The sequence below is a fragment of the Thermobia domestica genome, chromosome 6, assembly GCF_964235325.1.
Source record: "Thermobia domestica chromosome 6, izTheDome1.hap1.1, whole genome shotgun sequence".
NCBI lineage: Eukaryota > Metazoa > Arthropoda > Insecta > Zygentoma > Lepismatidae > Thermobia > Thermobia domestica.
The window spans coordinates 107,326,877-107,345,915 of record NC_137459.1 but is presented as its reverse complement, the minus strand read 5'-3'; the positions used below and the strand labels follow the sequence as shown (position 1 = coordinate 107,345,915).

The window sequence follows — 19,039 nt, the reverse complement described above, 5'->3', positions numbered from 1 at the left end:
ATTTTACAATTTTATTTCGATAAAAGCACATATGTGGCGCAGGCTTATAAAGAAATGTGTGCTGTTTAAGGTCAAGGTACATTATCAAACGCAATAGTCAGAAGGTGGCTCAATCGTTTTCGTTCCGGGGATTTCGATGTCCAAGATGCTCCTCACTGTGAGTAACGAATCACAGCGAAAGTGGATGATATTCTGGCAAAAGTCAATAAAGACCGAGATTTAATCAGACATGATATCACCAATGACTTGCACTCCGTCATCAAACAATGTTATATCATTTGGGAAAACTGACTTTAAAAAACCCGACGTTTGGTTGTTGCGTGATCTGATTTAGAAACATTTAACCGATCGAATTCCTATCTGCGAATCTCTATTGATACGCTACGAACTCGAGCCATTTCGAAGTGATGACAAGTGGATAATCTGCCATAACAATGTGCGGAAAAAATCATGGTCGATGCAAGAAGAAGCTTCACAGTCTGTGGTAAAGACGACACTGACGCCCAAAAAGATTATGCTGTGCGTTTGGTTTGATTGGAAGGACATGGTGCATCATGAGCGGCTGCCGCCAGGCAGACCAATAGACTCGGATACGTACTGTCGACAGTTAGTCCGAGTGCACCTAGGAAGTATAAAAAAAAAAATAAAAAAAAAATGACAGACAGTACGTCATATACCAATCTGACAACACTAGACTGCATATATCTTTAAGGACTTTTCAGAAATTGAGAGAACTTAGCTTGGAGGTTTTAGTGCATCCACCTTGTAGCCCGGAGGTGGCACCGTCAGGCTATCATTTGTTTTAATCTGTGCAGAACTCCCAGAATGATGATACATTAGTATAAAAGAGGACTCCAAAAACTAGGAAAAAAAACTGCAATTTTATAGCAACGAATTTATGATGTTGGAAGAAAAGAGTCAGAAGGTTGTGGAACAGAATGGTGTATATGTGGTTTCCAATAACAACAAATATATTCTCAATTTTGACCTCCGAAGGCTCAGAACTTTTTAGAAAACCTGAGAAATGGTAATACCGTGCATTAGTAGAATAACTATACACTTTGAAAGCTAGTAGTATAATTGTAATAAAATAATAGTAATAAAACCTATAACGTTTTTATACATAATGAATTTAATGTGAAATAAAATTTAGTGTGTTTGTTTGTTATGGATAATAATTAATGTTGCGAAATAGGTTGAAAGAAAGATTAAACTGTAAGAAAATTTAGCTGTTGTCTAGGCATATTGCAGTTACATTAACTTTCAGATAGATATATTTATTTTTCATGAGAAAGGGTATAGATCAATCACATCATTCACAGTTAAGCTAACGAAACCAATTTTGAAGTATTAAAGTTTGAGTGCTTAAATAGTTCGTAAGATTTGTAATATAGGTTGAGAGACTTCCCTGTTAGAATGTCTCTTGTGAAGCAGGTATGCAACTCCAAACAGCGCCACGTACATCTGTCTCTACAGGGCTCCAGAAGACAGCGAGCGAGGTGGTGGAAGATCAGGTCTCTCCAGCTCCAGTGCTTCCCTTCTCAACCGTTCGCAGTCATTGAGATTTCGAAGAGATGCAACACCAAATCTCTGTCGCTCGTTTTCATTACGTCACAAACGTGAGGAGGTGTTAGATTCTTCAGCAGGAAGTGACTCTTCTCAGTGGCAGAGTACATCGGACGGAAGTCCCGTAGCCCATAAGAAAACAGAAGATAGATTTTGGCTAGAAGTGGGGATGAATGTTCTCTACAATCATGAAGTTGGTAAGTGAACAAATATGATAATGTATTTCACATAATGTTAAATATCGCAAGATAAATGTCAGACAGATAACTTGAGCTGTTCACTGTACAGTGTAGGTTACTGGAACTTCCATGAATTCTGCATACAGTTTCACTTACTTAAAATTCTTATACTTGAACATAGTTTCTGCAAGAACCTTGGACGCAGGCAATAGGGGAATCTAGGAAAGAGTATAAAATTGAATAAGAAATAATAATAATAACGATTAATAATAATAATGCGATACCGCGAAATCATACCTCATTGCATGAGACCCGAAAGTTTTTATTTATTTATTTATTTATTTTTAAGAGAGACAGGTGAATTATAATGTGATTGTTTACTGTTGCTTAACGCTGAGTGCGCAGAACAAATGTAGAAGAGAAGAGCAGCTGATACTATTCTGGGTTTGTTTATTCCCGTTTGATGAGCTCCAGGTAGTTCAAAATCAATTTCTGGGCTCTTTTTCCGGGTTCTCAATAAATCTTACCGTCCTGCTCACTAGTATTATGGATTTTTATGCTTGTTTACATATGTTTCTGTGTAGTATCAGTTTTCTTAATGCTGCTTGCAGTGTTTTTTTGGTTAGATCCTGTGAATAAGTTAACTGTCTGTGCTATTAATACTTTATTCGTATTGATACTGTATATCAATTGTTTATTCGTATTTTTCAAAATTTTGTATTCAGCAATTTTTCTGTGTTCTCGTGTGTTCGGCATTGTTATGAGTTAACGATTTCTTTCAGTCCTGTCAATTATCGCTATGTTTGATCTACTATGATTAGTATTTTGAAGTGTCAGTATGATTCTAATCTAGTAGTGTATTTTTGTTTTCTAATGCCGCTCGTTTGTATTTGTGCTACATTCAGTTTCTGTTCTTCGATTTAATTTCGTTGGTTGATGTTGGCGTATTAACTTTTTTGATCGTGTCTTGCTTTGCATTCCGTTGAGCTAGCATGGTGCAGCTGGTGATAATAATTGTATGATATATGCTTTCGGTTTGCAGATAGCGTAGTGTACATTGATCTTTGGTGATTATTTCATCCTTTACGATGTAGTTTTTATGCGATTTTGGTATTTGTTTATTTGGTCTTGTATGGCTAGCACAGATTCTTCTGTTGTGGGGAATATTTCTTTCTTGGAGCCTTTGGTGCGACGCAATGTTATCTACGTTAATTTCAAGCTCCGCTTGGAATCTGCCCTGTACGAGTTTTTCTTTCCACAGTATTCTGTGCTGAGCTCCATGGTGGCTAAGCGGTTATCACACACATCTATGGCGTGGGAGACTCGGGTTCGATTTCCGGCGGGAGTTCATGTGGTTCGGATTCCATGTTAATAAGTAGGTCCCGTCTCGTAGCTTTGCTGCTGAAACGGACGTGTTAAAATCAACTCAACTCAGTTTGCTATGCTAAATCTTCTAGTGGAGTAGATATTCTGGGTCTTTTTTTACTCAAGCGAAGTGTATTTTTTACACGCCTCGTTGATTCCTTTCAAGGTATTCTATTATCCTTTCTGATGGAAGTCCACTAGGTTGTATCTGCTTGTTTCTATAGGTTTCTCTAGCTTCTAATTTCTGTTCCTTTCTTTGTAGTGTGAAGTAGAAACTGGATGCAGTTAGCTAAGGATAGAAGTCAGTGGAGAGCTTTTGTGAACGCGGCATTGAACCTCCGGGTTCCATAGGCCATAGAGTTAGTTAGTTCTTTGTAGTGTGAGTCTTTTTATGTTCGATTTTGAGTGGTGGTATTGATTTCGGTGAGTATAAATCTTTTTCTTCTTTCAAGCTTTTAAAAGTTTTATGTTCGACCATTTTATAACTCCGAATGAGAAAGTTAGTGGAATTGCGTACGTGTTTATTCTTGCTTTTACGAAGTTGAAGGGTAAGAAAAAAAAAAAAAAAAAAAAAAAAGGAATGTCACAAAACTGCATTTTCGAGAAAACGGCGTTATAATGTTGAAAACCGCGTAAAAACAATAGGGTTATTAAATCTTTCGCCCCTTTTTGCATGGACTTTTTGACATTACGCATGCATGGCATATACTGCCAAATAGAACCAAGAGTCACCAACAGATAGGACAAAGCACCCGATAAAGCAAGCACATGGACATTCCTCGTTTTTTCCCCTTACCCTTCAGTTTCTCTTCAGGTGTGTTTTTGATATATCATTTATTCTTTCTGCCTATTTGATTGTACTTGTTTGGTTTCTTTATGATCTCCACTCCTCCCTTGGTTGAATTCGAGGTATTTGTAGTGTTACATGATGTTTATACTTTTATTATTTGGTTGGTTCTCAACGTGTACTTTTGATAGTTTGTTCGCCCTGGCTGACCAACATTGTTCTACTTCATTCAATCTCAAATTCCATCCGCATGTACGTATGTGATTTGTACGATATGTACTGTAGTTGTCTGTTCTCGCGTATAGTTTTATGTTCATCCATATAAGTCAGATGAGATTTTGTGTTGTTTATGTTTTCCGTTCTTAATGTCGAATCCATAGTTTGTACTGTCTAGAAGTTTGAATAGCGGATTGATACCGACACAAAGTAATATTAGGCTAATAAGGTACATTCGCGAAGTGCCTCCTCGGGATTCGTATAAAATTGATTCAAACTCAAAGTTCTCCGCGGCCCAATGTGTATTGTACTAATTTTAGCAGCTCATACCTGTAATCTTTATATTTTTGGACCTTCATATATCGGAAATTCAATCATACACACTATAACGCTCGGACACAAAATTGCTTTTAGTTTCTTTAGATGTAACTGGGCATGAATGTGGACATATGCAAAACAAATTGGATCAAGTACTGCTTCTCTGACACATGTTACTCACCTTAACCGCCATCTTGAATCCGCCATATTGGATTCGACTTTCGGTTTTTCAAATAGGGATAGGTGCAAGTGATACATCAAATTCATGTACAGTTTTCTCGGAAATTCATTGGTGTAGTGAATTTCACTGTAGCTTGTACCGTTTGGAAGGTATTGCAGGTTAAATCTCTCCAGGCACTTCGCGAATAGACATTGCAAAGTAATATCAGTTACGCTTACGTTTTTTGATGTTGACAAATCAAAACAATTTCTAAGTGTAAAAATACTGTAGCTATAAACAAACTCTTTACAACATTGGTGTCACAATCTTATTACATTTCTGAGAGTGATTGTTATTGTTATTACTCATACAATACTAGGCAGAATTGTAATATGCATGTCATCCAGCAGAACTATGCAAATTTTAGCAAAACTGTCTATATGAATTATTATATAAAATTGTTCAACAAATTAACGATAAAGTATAAGGACATTAACGGAAAACGGGCATTTAGAAATACCCTGTTACAATTATTGTTAAAAAAAAGTTATTACTGTGTTGATATTTATCTTTTTGATAACATATGGAGAAGGTAACTTAATGTGACCACTGTAAAGCTTAACTGGGGAATATCCTCATACTGTAGGCTATGAACAGGTTAATAAATATGAATATACTATAACAAGGAAGTATTGTATTACAGTCAAAATGCCTAATGCAAATCCGAATACGACCAGATATGGGTGAAGACCTACCATTTCCGTATTGACGTCTATGTGTCAGTATGTATGTACGTTCAGAGAATATTTCGTCAACGATAAATTACATAAAAATTACATACACACACGAGGCCCTACACAATTGTCTACTACTTGGTTCAATATTCGTGAAGTGCCTGACATTTAACATGTAGTACCTTGCAAACGATACCAGCTACGGTAAAACTCACTACACCAATTAATTTCTGAGAAAATTGTACATGAATTTGATGTATCACTTGCACCTATTCACATTTGAAAAATCGAAAGTTGAATCCAATAAGGTGGATTCAAGATCGCAGGTGGATTCAAGATCGCGGCCGGGGTGGGTAACATGTGTCAGAGAAGCAGTACTCGATCCAATTTGTTTTGGATATGTCCACATTCATGTCCAGTTACATCTAAAGAAACTAAATGCAATTTTGTGTCCGAGCGTTATAGTAAGGTATGATTGAATTTCCGATATATGAAGTCCCATAAATATACAAATTACAGGTATGGGCCGCTAAAATTAGTACAATATACATTGGGCCGCGGAGAACTTTGCATTTGAATCAATTTTACATGAATCCCGAGGGTATATTTCGCGAATGTACCTTGTAAGACTGTCTCCTTGAAGTATTTCTTTCTTGATCTGTGCGCCTTATGTTTCTGTAGTTTGGTTTTCGAAGCGTGGTTTTGTTGTTGCTTTTCATTTAATCATATTCTTCTGTGCAAATTCCATAGGCAAATATCCATAAGTAAGGTAATGTGTTATCCAAAATTTTCTGACGGGGGGTGCAAAAATAACTACCAGTTCATTTGAGTTACATTTGAATTTTAAATGCCTTTAGGCATCGGTAGTGTGAATGAGGAATTGTCCTGGAAATGGTAAGTGTCTGCTCTCGGTGAATACTTTTCCTTCAACCTCCAGAAAATTGACCTAAACTATTGCTGTAGCAAAACTGCTTTCGTTTAAGCCCCAAACGGAAACATGACAGCAGAAATTTTCGGAAAGTATTGCTATTTTCACTGCTAGCTTATATTAGATAGTGTATATTTACAACGAAGGGGAAGTGCACGTCCACCAATGCACCCCCTCATCTAAATCCGGCCCTTTTCATAGGCACTCCTTCGATTGTTGTGTTCTTGGTTCGTGATTACTCTATTTTTAACTGTTGTTTACATCCTTTCTGGTTTTCTTCCGTCGATTTATTTCTTAATAAGTGTCTATTGATTTCCTTGGAGATGTACGGTATGATTATTTTATATATAGAATTCAAGCATGCTGTTGGTCTGTAGTTATTTGCATTTTTGTACTTGAGTTATTCGGTTGATGGATTGAGGATTTACTGAGGACATCAGCGCTGAGGCAATTATTCCCCGTCACGATAAGGCCAATGGCTGATACTTGCTTCAAATGAAAGGACTCGAAAATAAAATAAATTGTGCACAAGCTTCATGAAAAAAAATAGGCGAAACAAAACATGTAAAAAAATATGGAGAGATATCATGAAAAAAACAGACCAAATAAAAAAAAAACACGAAAAAGTATAAACAAAGGGGACTCAGTATTGTAGTCACAATCACGTGTGTTCCTGGGAATAGGAAAAAAAATAGTTACAAAAAATAATTATGGCATTTATTCCTGTATAGGAATGAAGAATGACCGGATTTTTTTTCTTTTGTTATTTTAGTGTGTAGTCTGCCAACCCTGCTTTATGTCTAGTAAAAATTTGGCAATAAGCGTAAGTCACAATGCTTAATGTTAACATTCTGTTAACGTGTTCTGGCTTGGCTATTTCTCGCGTTAGCCTGTTTTATAGAGCAGCCAACGCGTACCCTTACATACAATATAATCACACTTTCAGCGTGAGTGAAGAAATGTGTTTTTCCATGCAGCCAGCGGGAGAAGAGAGAAGGTGAGTTGGAGGCTGGAGCCTCTCAGCCTGTGCTGGTTTTGCGCGCTTTATACGATGAAGGTGGATGCAGAGACCTGCTTGTAGTGGAGAAAGACTGACTCATAACGTTTCAAGGGGAGACGACTCCGCAGTACATTTTGATGCATTCTTTGTGGCGCTGATATACAAATTATTATGAAGGAAAATAACGTACTTTATTAATGCACTTTACAATTTCACAATTTAATAACACCTGATGTATTAGTAATAACATCTGATAAATATTCTTGAATTACATTGTAAATTTATTTATCTCTGAAATGTTACTGTGAAAGCAAGCATGCAAAGCCTCGTGACAATTTGGCGATTATACGTGCCCTTCTGATGTATAGTATGTTGATCTGAGCTTTTGTTTCGGTTTCAACTTTTTTCCGCTTTTAGTTTGGCACATTGTTAGAATAATGGTTATCCTACAAACAATAAGAAAACCCGTAAAGTATGCAGATGTTTGTTTCATGAGGAAGGCCACAAGAAATTACAAAAAGAAAAAAAAGTTTATTTTTATAATTTAAAATATTCTTTAAACAATATTCAAATACGACTTATGGTTTAAAGAATATTTTAAATTATAAAAATATATATGTAACACTTCATTGACTTTGAATGAAATAAACAATGTCATGACACAGTGGGTCATTGGTAGAGCACTCATCTGTGATGTGAGGATGTGAGTGAGAGGTTCCTTGTTCGATCCCCGGCCACGCTAGTGTGTGGAAGGCAACGTGGTATCCGTTATTTCTTTCGGGGTTCTCCCGTTTCCTCTTACATTGTCATTCCATGAGTTCTTTCGTACTCATTCACTTTCATCTGTCTCTCTCCTTGACCTAAAGAGCGTATTCATGCGACGGAAAGCTATAAATTTCATTTCAAAATACAAAATCGAATAGTTACTTCTTACACTTAGTATCAATCAGAAATGTTCTACCGATTGTTCAGAAATAATGTAGTAAGTAACAAACAGTAAATATCAATAATAACAACAGGAATAATTCCAGTTACAACGCTTGATCATTGTTCCAGGTTTAGGTCGGATCTGCTGGAAAGCTGCCAAGCTTCTGAAGATGTGAAGATCGGCATACTCAATGGAATCCACTTTTGGACATATTTGGCCTTATGACTGATGCATAATCTTGTTGGAAGCTGAATTTTTGTTGTTTGAACAACTAAAATCATTCCCTAGTAGGGTTTGACAAACATTTTAATTCTTTAGCACAGAAATGAAGCTGAATTGTCATAGGATACTCACTCATTAAACCATGACAGAGGCAAGATGTTACTACTTCAGATATTTGAAACTTTCTTATGAGCTTCTGGGGAGCTTGTAGAAAATATGAGCTTCTAGGGAGCTTGTAGAAAAATCTTTGTCGTTTGAAAAAAATCCTAACTATATATAAAACTACATGGACTGACATAAATTATTGAGCACTTCTTATAAGGCTACAATGATTAAAATTGGCATGATTGTAGCTTTCTGGAACTAATCGAGAGGAAAATTGTCAAAAGTGAATATTTTAATTTTTAGGGGGTCTAAAGAGGGGATGAAGAATTTCCCAATGTTATTTAAATGGGCGTTTTCTTGAAGTACAAAATCTTGTTGAAATAGGAAAAGAAACGATAGAATTGTGGGTTCAAAAGTTGCGAGACCGAGCAAAGACAGTGTGTGGGGGCGAAGCCCCCAGATGAGCAGATTCAGGAAATATGAAGAACAAGTTCACGAAATTCACTGTTCATGCAAAGGGCGATAGATAAGAAATGCGAGGCCATAGACCGAGCAAAGTCGGGGGTCTGGGGGGCGGAACCCCCAGCTAGCGAAAGGCTAGTCATTTATATAAAAGCTGAACAGAAGAAAAATAATCATTTTGTGGTCACTGTCTTTCTGGATCTTTGAGGAAGGCGTTTTGCTTTCACCTTTTTCTGCCATTTAAGCTGTGGAATAAGAAAATGTCTGCACTCTTTAAGCTCTCACCCATTGAGATGCCACAGCTCTAACGAGGCAGTCGTCGTTATTTTGCTTTGAGGACCATTCCTTGGACGTTTACTGAGATCCTCATTCTTATTTAAGTATTTGATATTCTCATGGACACAACATTACTGTAATATTTGACTTCCTAAGGATGTTAAAAATGCTAGAAGCTGATTTTTTTCCCCTCTGCATGATGTAGTTACAACAACTTGATTCTAATAATTACCTAACTTCATGCCAACTGCTCAACAAAACACATTTGCTGTGTTGTAGTGCACACTACAGTGATCCTGTAAGTACGTTTACTAGTGGGCTGTTGTTGATATTGACAACTTATAACTTCGTGATAATACTACTGCATTCATGATAATACTACTGAAATGACCATTCATAACTTCGTGAAGTTGCCTACGATAAAAATAGTCGAATTTGAACCACCTATGTGGCTAGTAAATCCCCTTTTTCCACCGCCGATTCTATTTGATGTGATAGTCACGGATTCGAACGATCGCCGAGCAGTAGTTTCCAAGCAAACTTCTGCTTAGAATGGGATGGGAAATATCTCGCCATACGGTTTTGACAACTTCCAGAATACCTTGCAAAGTAGAAGACGGCGTCCAGCAAATGTTTGTTTCAAGAATCCAAACCCACAGTAGTCCATTGGTGAGGCACTTGTGGATTTCACGGGGATGGACGTAAATGGAATCTCTCGATTTCCCTACTCTTCGGCCTTGTGTAGAGCACCTTAGATGATTGGTGGTATGGCTGGAAGCCTTGTCCATGTGGATGGATCCATACATTTGTAGTCTCATACAAGTGGGGAGATGTGTGTGCCATACAAAGGGTTCATGATATTCTCCTGCAAGTAAACAGCGTTGACTTTAGTCTTGAATGGTACCTCGACAAGTGGCGACATTTTTTGAGTGCATTATCCCGCTACCACTTGAAATCCTTTGGAAAACTTTTCCTTGCACTGAGCACAAAGTCAGCACGGCTCTTGAGGCCTGTTTCACGCTAGAAAGTGGATCGCACTCTGTTGGTGTAATTTAGGTACAGCCACACCCATTTTCACTTGACACCAGCGTGGTATGTTTTATAAAGCTTTCTGGCATTTGTGAACCTCTCCTGGATGTAGTGCTCTGCCAGGCGCTGTCCATGCTCTTTGTGTGCGTTTCCAATGCGAGTTTTTTGTGGGTGATGTTGGAAACTATCGTATGGCCAAACTTCTCAGCTTTGGGAGATTGTCCTGTGTCACTGTTCTCCTAATAGCGCGCACTGTAGTGGATTCGAGCGGCTTGGGGCAGTGTTTTTGTCACAATTTCCGTAGCGACTACATACTTTAGGGACCTGTTGGGTACATCGTCCGATGATGTGACCCACACCAGTTTTACTGAAGACTAAACTTTTTTTTTTCTCACCATTTAACTATTGCTGAGTGGCATAATGGGTGACAGAAAGTCCACAAATAAACTCTTCCCAGAAATCCGTCATTTTTACTTCCATCGTTCCACGGGTCGTGCTCAACTGATACTGTTATCAAGTACAGGCCCCAGTGTAACCAGTAATATATTGGGACATAACAGCTGATAAATGTTTCATTCGGAAGGGCCAGTGAAAGTCAACTATTTTCATCATGCACAACCTTCTGTATGTATACAGGTTATTCATAAAACCCATACCGACAAAATTTGGGAAATGGATACGGAAACAAGAAAGGGGGGAAAAATATAGACAAATGTAGGGGCAGGAGTGCGCATTTGAATGCTATATAGCCAGGGTTTGAAAAAACCCGGTTTTTTTTTGAAAAAGCCCAACCCACCTGGGCCCATGTGGGTATTTTCGAGTTTAATTGGGTATTCTCGAAATATTTCAATGTTTTTGGGGTAAAAGTGTTAAAATGTGATTTATATTTCAAGATTATGATTGTCACAACTTGTCCCAATTGTCACAACAATTTTCTATTCACTGCAGTTTTGAAAAAACGGCCGCCATTTTGAAATTTTACGTTGGATCGCTGCGAAAGTATATACAGCTAATTTAGAGTATCTCGTGCTTCTACTCTGAACATGTCAACTTAAAAGACCAAAAAATTACACTTTCTACCGTGGATATCCGCTATTTTGAAAAAAAGAATGGCCGCCATTTTGAAATTTTACGTTGGTATGCCGCCAAAATCTATACAGGAAATTTAGTGTGTCTCGTGCTTGTACCCTGAAAATTTAAAGACCGAAAGTGATACCCTGTTGTATGTGTGGTACAGGCAGACGAAACGAACAAATGTAGATCGAATCATTCCAGGAGCCTCAGTGACGTTCGCCAAGTATGAACACAAAATATATTAATATAAAACAAAGATATATAATTCGTGTTTTATAAAATAAATGTTTCAAAATTTCTTATAAAACATAAATATTTTCCAGTGCAAAATGAATAGTTTTATTGTTGGAGTCATGGGCAGCGATTAGGGGGTGCAAAGGGGCCAGTTGGTCCCCACTTTTTTGAAGTTACCCATTAATGTATATAGTTTCATTTAGAAATATAAAGTTTGGTATGTATTATTGGTTCATAGAATAAAAATGGTGCCATAAAATATTTGTCGTTCCATGAATACGTATTGGTTGTCTTCCCGTGGAATTAAGAAAGCTACAGGAATTGCGTTTGAACTGCCACTAAAAATGGCCCCAAAATTAACCTATTGGAGCGCCACAATTCGAGCGTACTTTCATTTCTTATTGCAAGGGCTCGATATGTTAGTCAGCCGCTCTGGAACTAATTGAGATAACATTTCGCAAGAAAAGAAGTCCTTCATAAGTTATTCTTTAATTGTACAAAAATCGACAGTACCTAAAATGCATTATCTTCTTTCTAATAATAAGAAATATTTGGATTTGATTTTTTTCCGTTTAATATCCTGTTCAGTAGTGAAGTTACATGAGACGTGGACTTAATGATCAACGTGGAGTCCGAACCACGTGAGCTCCCCCCTAGAATCGAGTTCGGGTTTCCCACGTCAAAGGCGCGTACGCTAACCGCTTAGCCACGAAGGAGCTCAGTAAGGAATATTAATTTTGCAGTGTAATATACGAGTTTAGGTTTAGGGGTGTACATATACAGCTTTGTATATACAATTAAATTTAGTGAATTCAGCATAATTCTAGGTTTTAGGATTATTTTGTATAACTGAAATGTGGAGTGACTAAGTATTGCTGAGTTTTGATGTATTCCAAGAAAGTGAAAACTGTACTTAATGGCAGCGAACATGTTTCGGGAAGCTGCAAAAGTATTTCTTTAAATGTCGTAGCATATGCTTGTAGTATTCACTGTCATTCTAAGAGTAATAACACATATAACAGCATGCGTGGAATTAAAAATATAAGTTGTTCATTAATTTCCAGTTTCAATATAACTGTTGCAAAACAAGCCTCATTATTCATTACTATGATTATTTGATTGATATTATCCTTTCTGTTCATTTGTTTTGCAAATTTGTTATTAAATAGGCCCCTAATCTGACCACACAATTTACAGACAGATATTCATGAGCAAGGAATCAAATCTCTTCTTACACCTTCGTTGTTTAAGAGTACAAAGGGCTAGAATCTACTTGCGTTGCTCTTGTCAATTTACTTAGTAAAATATGAAACAAGACATATGGTATTTTAACTGAAAAAGACAGTATCCTAATAGTTATACAACCTTTCGTCAAACAACCTTGCAAAGTGTTACAAGCAACCAGGAAAACTAACATTCATATCAAATATTCAGATAATGTCTTGCCCCCCCACTTTTAATGTCCAACCGCCGCCACTGGTTGGAGTTCACTTCCGATACTTTGTGCGTTCAATTACGGGAATTTCCCGAGCACTTGTTGCAAGACGGTTCTTTCCAGAAAATTAATTTAAAACAATTAACACAGACATAATTCATATTTTATAAACTAAATGTTTCAAAATGTCTTAAATGAAATTCAATATCTTCCAGCGTAAAATAAATAGTTATGTTGAATTATTCAGTTGCGACGCTTTGTATGTTGAATTGTGGGAATTTCCCGAGCACATCTTTTGCGACGGTTTTTTTTTTTTTTTTTTAATGCAGCTTTTTCTTGGTGTATATCAAAACTTCCACTAGTAAGAAAGTTTGAATTCAGCATTTGAAATAGTAAGAGTTACGTAATCTCCGGAACTCCGAGCATTAAGCTTGTTAAATTTGACAAGAATTTTTACGCTATTGCTGGTGTTGATTCTGCGGAAGAGTAGCAACAATAACTGAACTAAACCGTTGTTGTTGGAAAACCAAATTTTACTGAAGAATATTTACGTTACCATCAAAGGTAATAAAACAATAATACTAATAGTTTTACTAATGCACTACATATTTACTGGTAGTACCAACACCTATGGCCTTAAACCCGATGAGGGATAACGTCCCTCGTGGTCGCCGAGTCAGCGAGCACACTTTTCACGGAAAGTATTTTCTAAAATATAAAATTGCATATCTTACTTCAAACAGGCTATACGCATAATCTATACATTAATTTGTTCTATAATTACCTCACGCTAAGATTTTTTTTTTTTTTAATTCATTCAGTGCATTCAGAAGTTTATAAAAGTCTTATGTTGTTGTATACCTTAACGTGAAAGCATCTGATTTGCCCAGGAAAGTCCAAAATCTGATAAAAATCACTTTCAATGTAATCACCTTAGTTGTACCAACAATATACTAACAAAAAGCTCAAAAACCCAGGTGGGTTTTAAGGTGGATTTTTTCAGGTGGGTCCAACCCGAAAAAACCCGGTGGGTTTTTTCGGGCTGGGCCCACTTGAGCAAACCCTGTATATAGCCCGCCGAAAATTTATCGGAAAGATGTGAAAAGGACCATAACCCGGAAATGAAGTGTCGATCATGGTTGGAAAACAAGTTCTGTCTGGGTGGTTTTGAGTCATACATTGTACTAATGTACCAGTAGATGTGGAGAAGAGTAGATCAGGATTAACTTCAGACAAAAGAGTGAAATTTATGAAGTGCACGAAAGAACGAAGTTAAATCAGAAACTGTTACACACTCCACATCCATTGGTCCATGCAAATTGAATCTACAGCTCAGAATAGCTATTAAGTCTTACTACCCGACAATATGTTCAGGAGTTGTGTGTGTATACAGGTATATATTGGACATGTTTTTGGCGGGGCTATAACTCCCAAGGTACACATTTGTGCATTCATACCTGCATTCATGCATAATTTTTTTCTTGTGAAGAAAATTCGTTCAAGTTGTTTCTGAACATTACTTATTTAATACAACATTAATTGAAAACAGAGTGCAAAGAAAAATACCTTTGTCGTGGTTTACCAAACAGAATTTCCAGTTTTGTGCCCAAATGTTCAGAGAGAGAATAAACAAAATAGAATAAAACGAAATGTAGCTTATGAAATGACTCAGTATGTGATAGATTTTAACGATGAAGACTCATCACGGGGAAAAGCGTAGTCTATAGTTTCATTGTGTCAAATATGTTACTTTAACATTAGTAATTAAACAGTTACGATCATGGTTGTACCCAAAATCTAACTAAAATCGCACTTATCTAACTGTGTATTTTGCAGGTGTTATTAAATATATCGGAGAGGTTGACTTCGCCGAAGGAGTTTGGTTGGGCTTGGAACTACGACAAGCAAAAGGAAAACACGATGGCGTAGTGAATGGTCGTCGATATTTTACTTGTAAGAACAATCATGGTGTAATGGTTAAACCTCGCAGTGTCACGGTACGTGGGATCAACGGGGCGGAACTGGTACGTTCGCCTTGAATCTGCAACTTTTTGGGGGTAATGTAAGGTAAATCATCATATACCTGTTTAGTATTTAGAAATTTTTTGGAGTGAGATACTCAGACGTTAATTGCAATAATCCATCCAAAGATTTGTCATGAATGAAAGAGTGTGTGCACGAAGTATGCAATGTATGAATATCTTCATTACGTTTCACTCGTATGAGACTTGAAAATTCCATAATTTATTGAGAAGTATTGTACCTAGGTACATCTTTTTTCTATATATATATATATATATATATATATATATATATATATATGTAATTTGTGTAAAGAATGAAATAACAGTCTTTCTGCATTTAGAGATGGTTCTAGTGTTCTTCCACTTGTATCTTAACTACGATACGTTTTTATCAAATGTAAGTTTGTTTTTTATTATTGTTTAAGATAATATTTTGAATGAGTTCGCGAAATAAAGCTCTAAATTAGTGTATATATTTTACCACTAGTAAAATCCATTTCCAGTTAAGACTAAATATATTTCTTCCAAAGCTTCTGTTTGTTGGCCAGTACATGGATATGTGTTGATAGCATAATTGCAGGAGAATATACGCAGGGGAACAGTGTTGAAATACAGCTTTTTGCCACCTCTTTCTTCATGACTGGAAGTTAACTTTTAAATAATTCCGTCCACTAATTTTGTCGGTAGAGTACTTAATCTATTTTAGTTATTTTTATAGGATTCTTGTAGAAAAGTTTTATAGTATCAGAAGTACTTAGATTATATTCATTTATCGCACAAATGCATTATAAAGAGATCGAGCTTTACTTACTATATAAAATGGGCTGTTGATTCTTCCATACAATATTGATATTCTATACGTACTGTGTTTATAGTGCCTTGGATAATGAAATGTTAAGTGACATAGTTGTTATGAGTATAGGTTGAACTCAATTGATAACCTTGTGTGCTGCCCTGTCATTTTAAATAAAATACTGAGATGAAATGTCAAGAGAAATTTCCTCAAATTACTATATGATGTTACGTGTACATTCTGTTATTTAGTGTTTATTCATTAATTAAAACGAATTCTGTAAAGTTGATATATTGAAATGTTAGAAATGTATTTTTGTAAGCATTTTGTATTCTATTACCACTGCAGAAAGATAACATTGTGCTTGAGTAAATTTGTAGTGCGGCTTGTTACGTGTTATTGGCATATGGATTTCATTGTCCAGAAAATAGAAGTCGTCACCGATGTTGTAATGTGGATATTCTTAGGTTATTAATGATTGAGGCATTCGATACCATGTGCAGTCTTATGTTTTTTGGAAATATTTTTGATTGGTAATATTCAGCAACACGTTTTATGTATATTTAAAGAAGGTTTATTACTTGTGACAACTTCACTTAAAGATTGGTAGAAGAACATAGAAAAATCTTCTCCCCCCATCCCGGCAAGCGGTACACTTTATTTTGCCTTTCACTAATCTAATGCCATTTTTCCATTCAGAAGGAACAACACATCTAACGTACGTTCCTTTTCCTCAATAACTGGTATAGAGCTAATGTCAGGAGCTCTTATACATGAAATACTGAATTATTGGTGTATTAATTTATTACATCATTCAACTGAATGTCAACAGCATCATTCATTTTGCACAATGAATGAACATCCTCGTGTACACTGTGGTGTAAAATGAAGGTCACAGTATAACACAAGGATTGCTTAAGCAGGAAACATCAATTTTGTTTGTGTTCTTCATGTTCTCTTTAACATAATTACATAAATTGTAAGAATACGTGAGGAGGAAAGATCAATTTTGTCTGTATTCTTCATGTTCTCTTTAACATAATTACATAAATTGTAAGAATACGTGAGGAGGAAAGATCAATTTTGTCTGTATTCTTCATGTTCTCTTTAACATAATTACATAACTTGTAAGAATGCGTGAGGAGGAAAGATAATTTTTGTCTGTATTCTTCATGTTAGGAGCGGGTAACTAATACCTGAATGAGAAACAAGCATATTTCCCAAGGTAAAACTGGTCGGTGGTTGATCTTTACTTACACCCTTTGTGAGGAAATTATATCTGCTCCTGCTGTTCCTTAGATTGTTGACGATGAAATATGCTGACGGATGCGTTATCAGAAATAGAAATAGGATTACGTCAGAGAACAATAGTTGCAGTGCAAATACATTAGTTGGTGGAGTTTGTGTGTCTTTCTTCTCGTGCCTGTTTCTAACTTGTTGAAGTGCAAATTCAAACTCTTGAAGTTGACTTACGTAGTTCTTTACAGCCTTATTGAAGTTGCTGTCGTACGGCGCTATGAATTGATGTGTGAGTTCCACGTGGACTGGACTTCGTTGTTGATATATGGGACAGCTTTTTTCTCAAGTTCTACACAAAACAGTTTGCTTGATATTGGTTATGTTTACTAATAATGAATCTACAGAACACACGTTCGTTCACTGAAGAAATTGGTATTACTAGAGGTTTGTCTTGCGGAATCAGTGCTGCAGTAACAGTCATTTTCTGCTTCCTAATTTGCCTGAATTTTGTTGTTGTTTCTCTGATATAATTTGGAGTAATATCCGTACTCAAAATATAATTATTTTTGGAAACAGTGGCTTCTTCAGATAAAGGATCATGACACAATGGTTTTGCGTCGCCCTAATGGAACTGATTTATTATTCATAGAAAACTCCGTACTAAATTCTATATTACTGCTCAGAAAATTAGCACTGATCACTTATAGCGGAAGGCTTCCTTGCTTTGAGACTTCCAACACTTTTTTTTTTTTTTTTTTAAATTTGCTAATTGATTTCTCTTTCTTAAGCTTGCCAGCGAACATTGAGGCAACTGTTTTGAATACGAATACAGGTTCTTAGAAATTAAGTGGGGATTGTAACATTTTTGAAGACTTTGGTTCCGAGCGGATAACTGTAATACCCTGCATAACGAACAGGCATATTTCTCAAAGTAAAACTGGGCGGTGGTTGATCTTTACTTACATCCTTTTTGAGAAAATTATATATGCTCCTGCTGTTCCTTGGATTGTTGACGAAGAAATATGCTGACGGATGCGTCATCAGAACTGGAAGTATTGATAACTTCAGAGAACAAGAGTTGCAGTGGAAACACAGTTGGATTGTTGACGAAGTAATATGCTGCTGGATGCGTCATCAGAAAGTAAAAGTTTATGTTAAAGATATCAAGTCCAGGAATGACACACTGAATTTTGCAGCTCTACGTAAGTGCACAAATACAGGTTCTTAGAAATTAGGCGAGAATTGCAAAATTTTTGAATACGGTGATTCAGAGAAGATAACTGTGAAACCTGAATGAAAAACAGGCATATTTTCTAACGTAAAACTAAGCGGTGATTGATCTTTACTTACATCCTTTTTGAGAAAATTATATCTGCTCCTGCTGTTCCTTGGATTGTTGACGATGAAATATGCTGACGGATGCGTCATCAGAACTAGAAATAGGATTACGTCAGAGAACAATAGTTGCAGTGGAAATACAATAGTTGGTGGAGATTGTGTGTCTTTCTTCTCGTGCCTGTTTCTAACTTGTTGAAGTGCAAATTCAAACTCTTGGAGTTGACTTACGTAGTTCTTTACAGCCTTATTGAAGTTGCTGTCGTACGGCGCTATGAATTGATGTGTGAGTTCCACGTGGACTAAACTTCGTTGTTGATATATGGGACAGGTTTTTTCTCAAGTTCTACACAAAACAGTTTGCTTGATCTTGGTTATGTTTACTAATAATGAATCTACAGAACGCACGTTCGTACGCTGAAGAAATTGGTATTACTAGAGGTTTGTCTTGGGGAATCAGTGCTGCAGTAACAGTCATTTTCTGCTTCCTAATTTGCCTGAATTTTGTTGTTGTTTCTCTGATATAATTTGGAGTAATATCCGTACTCAAACTATAATTATTTTTGGAAACAGTGGCTTCTTCAGATAAAGGATCATGACACAATGGTTTTGCGTCGCCTTAATGGAACT

The 19,039-nt window shown here is 36.4% G+C and overlaps 1 protein-coding gene across 4 annotated transcripts in view; it reads left to right on the top strand.

Moving 5' to 3' along the window:
* The window catches only part of LOC145688140 (CAP-Gly domain-containing linker protein 4-like), a 90,869-nt gene that overhangs the window by 32,058 nt on the left and 39,772 nt on the right, over positions 1-19,039 (top strand). For 2 of the 4 annotated variants that reach the window (XM_081761937.1, XM_081761939.1), the window contains exons 10-11: positions 1,435-1,763; positions 14,855-16,147. In XM_081761937.1, the coding sequence (XP_081618063.1) occupies positions 1,435-1,763; positions 14,855-15,057 (532 nt within the window). In that variant the 3' untranslated portion in view covers positions 15,058-16,147. Of the gene's footprint in view, positions 1-1,434; positions 1,764-14,854; positions 16,148-19,039 lie in introns of those variants that run through there. The other 2 variants (XM_081761938.1, XM_081761940.1) reach the window with 2 other exon arrangements.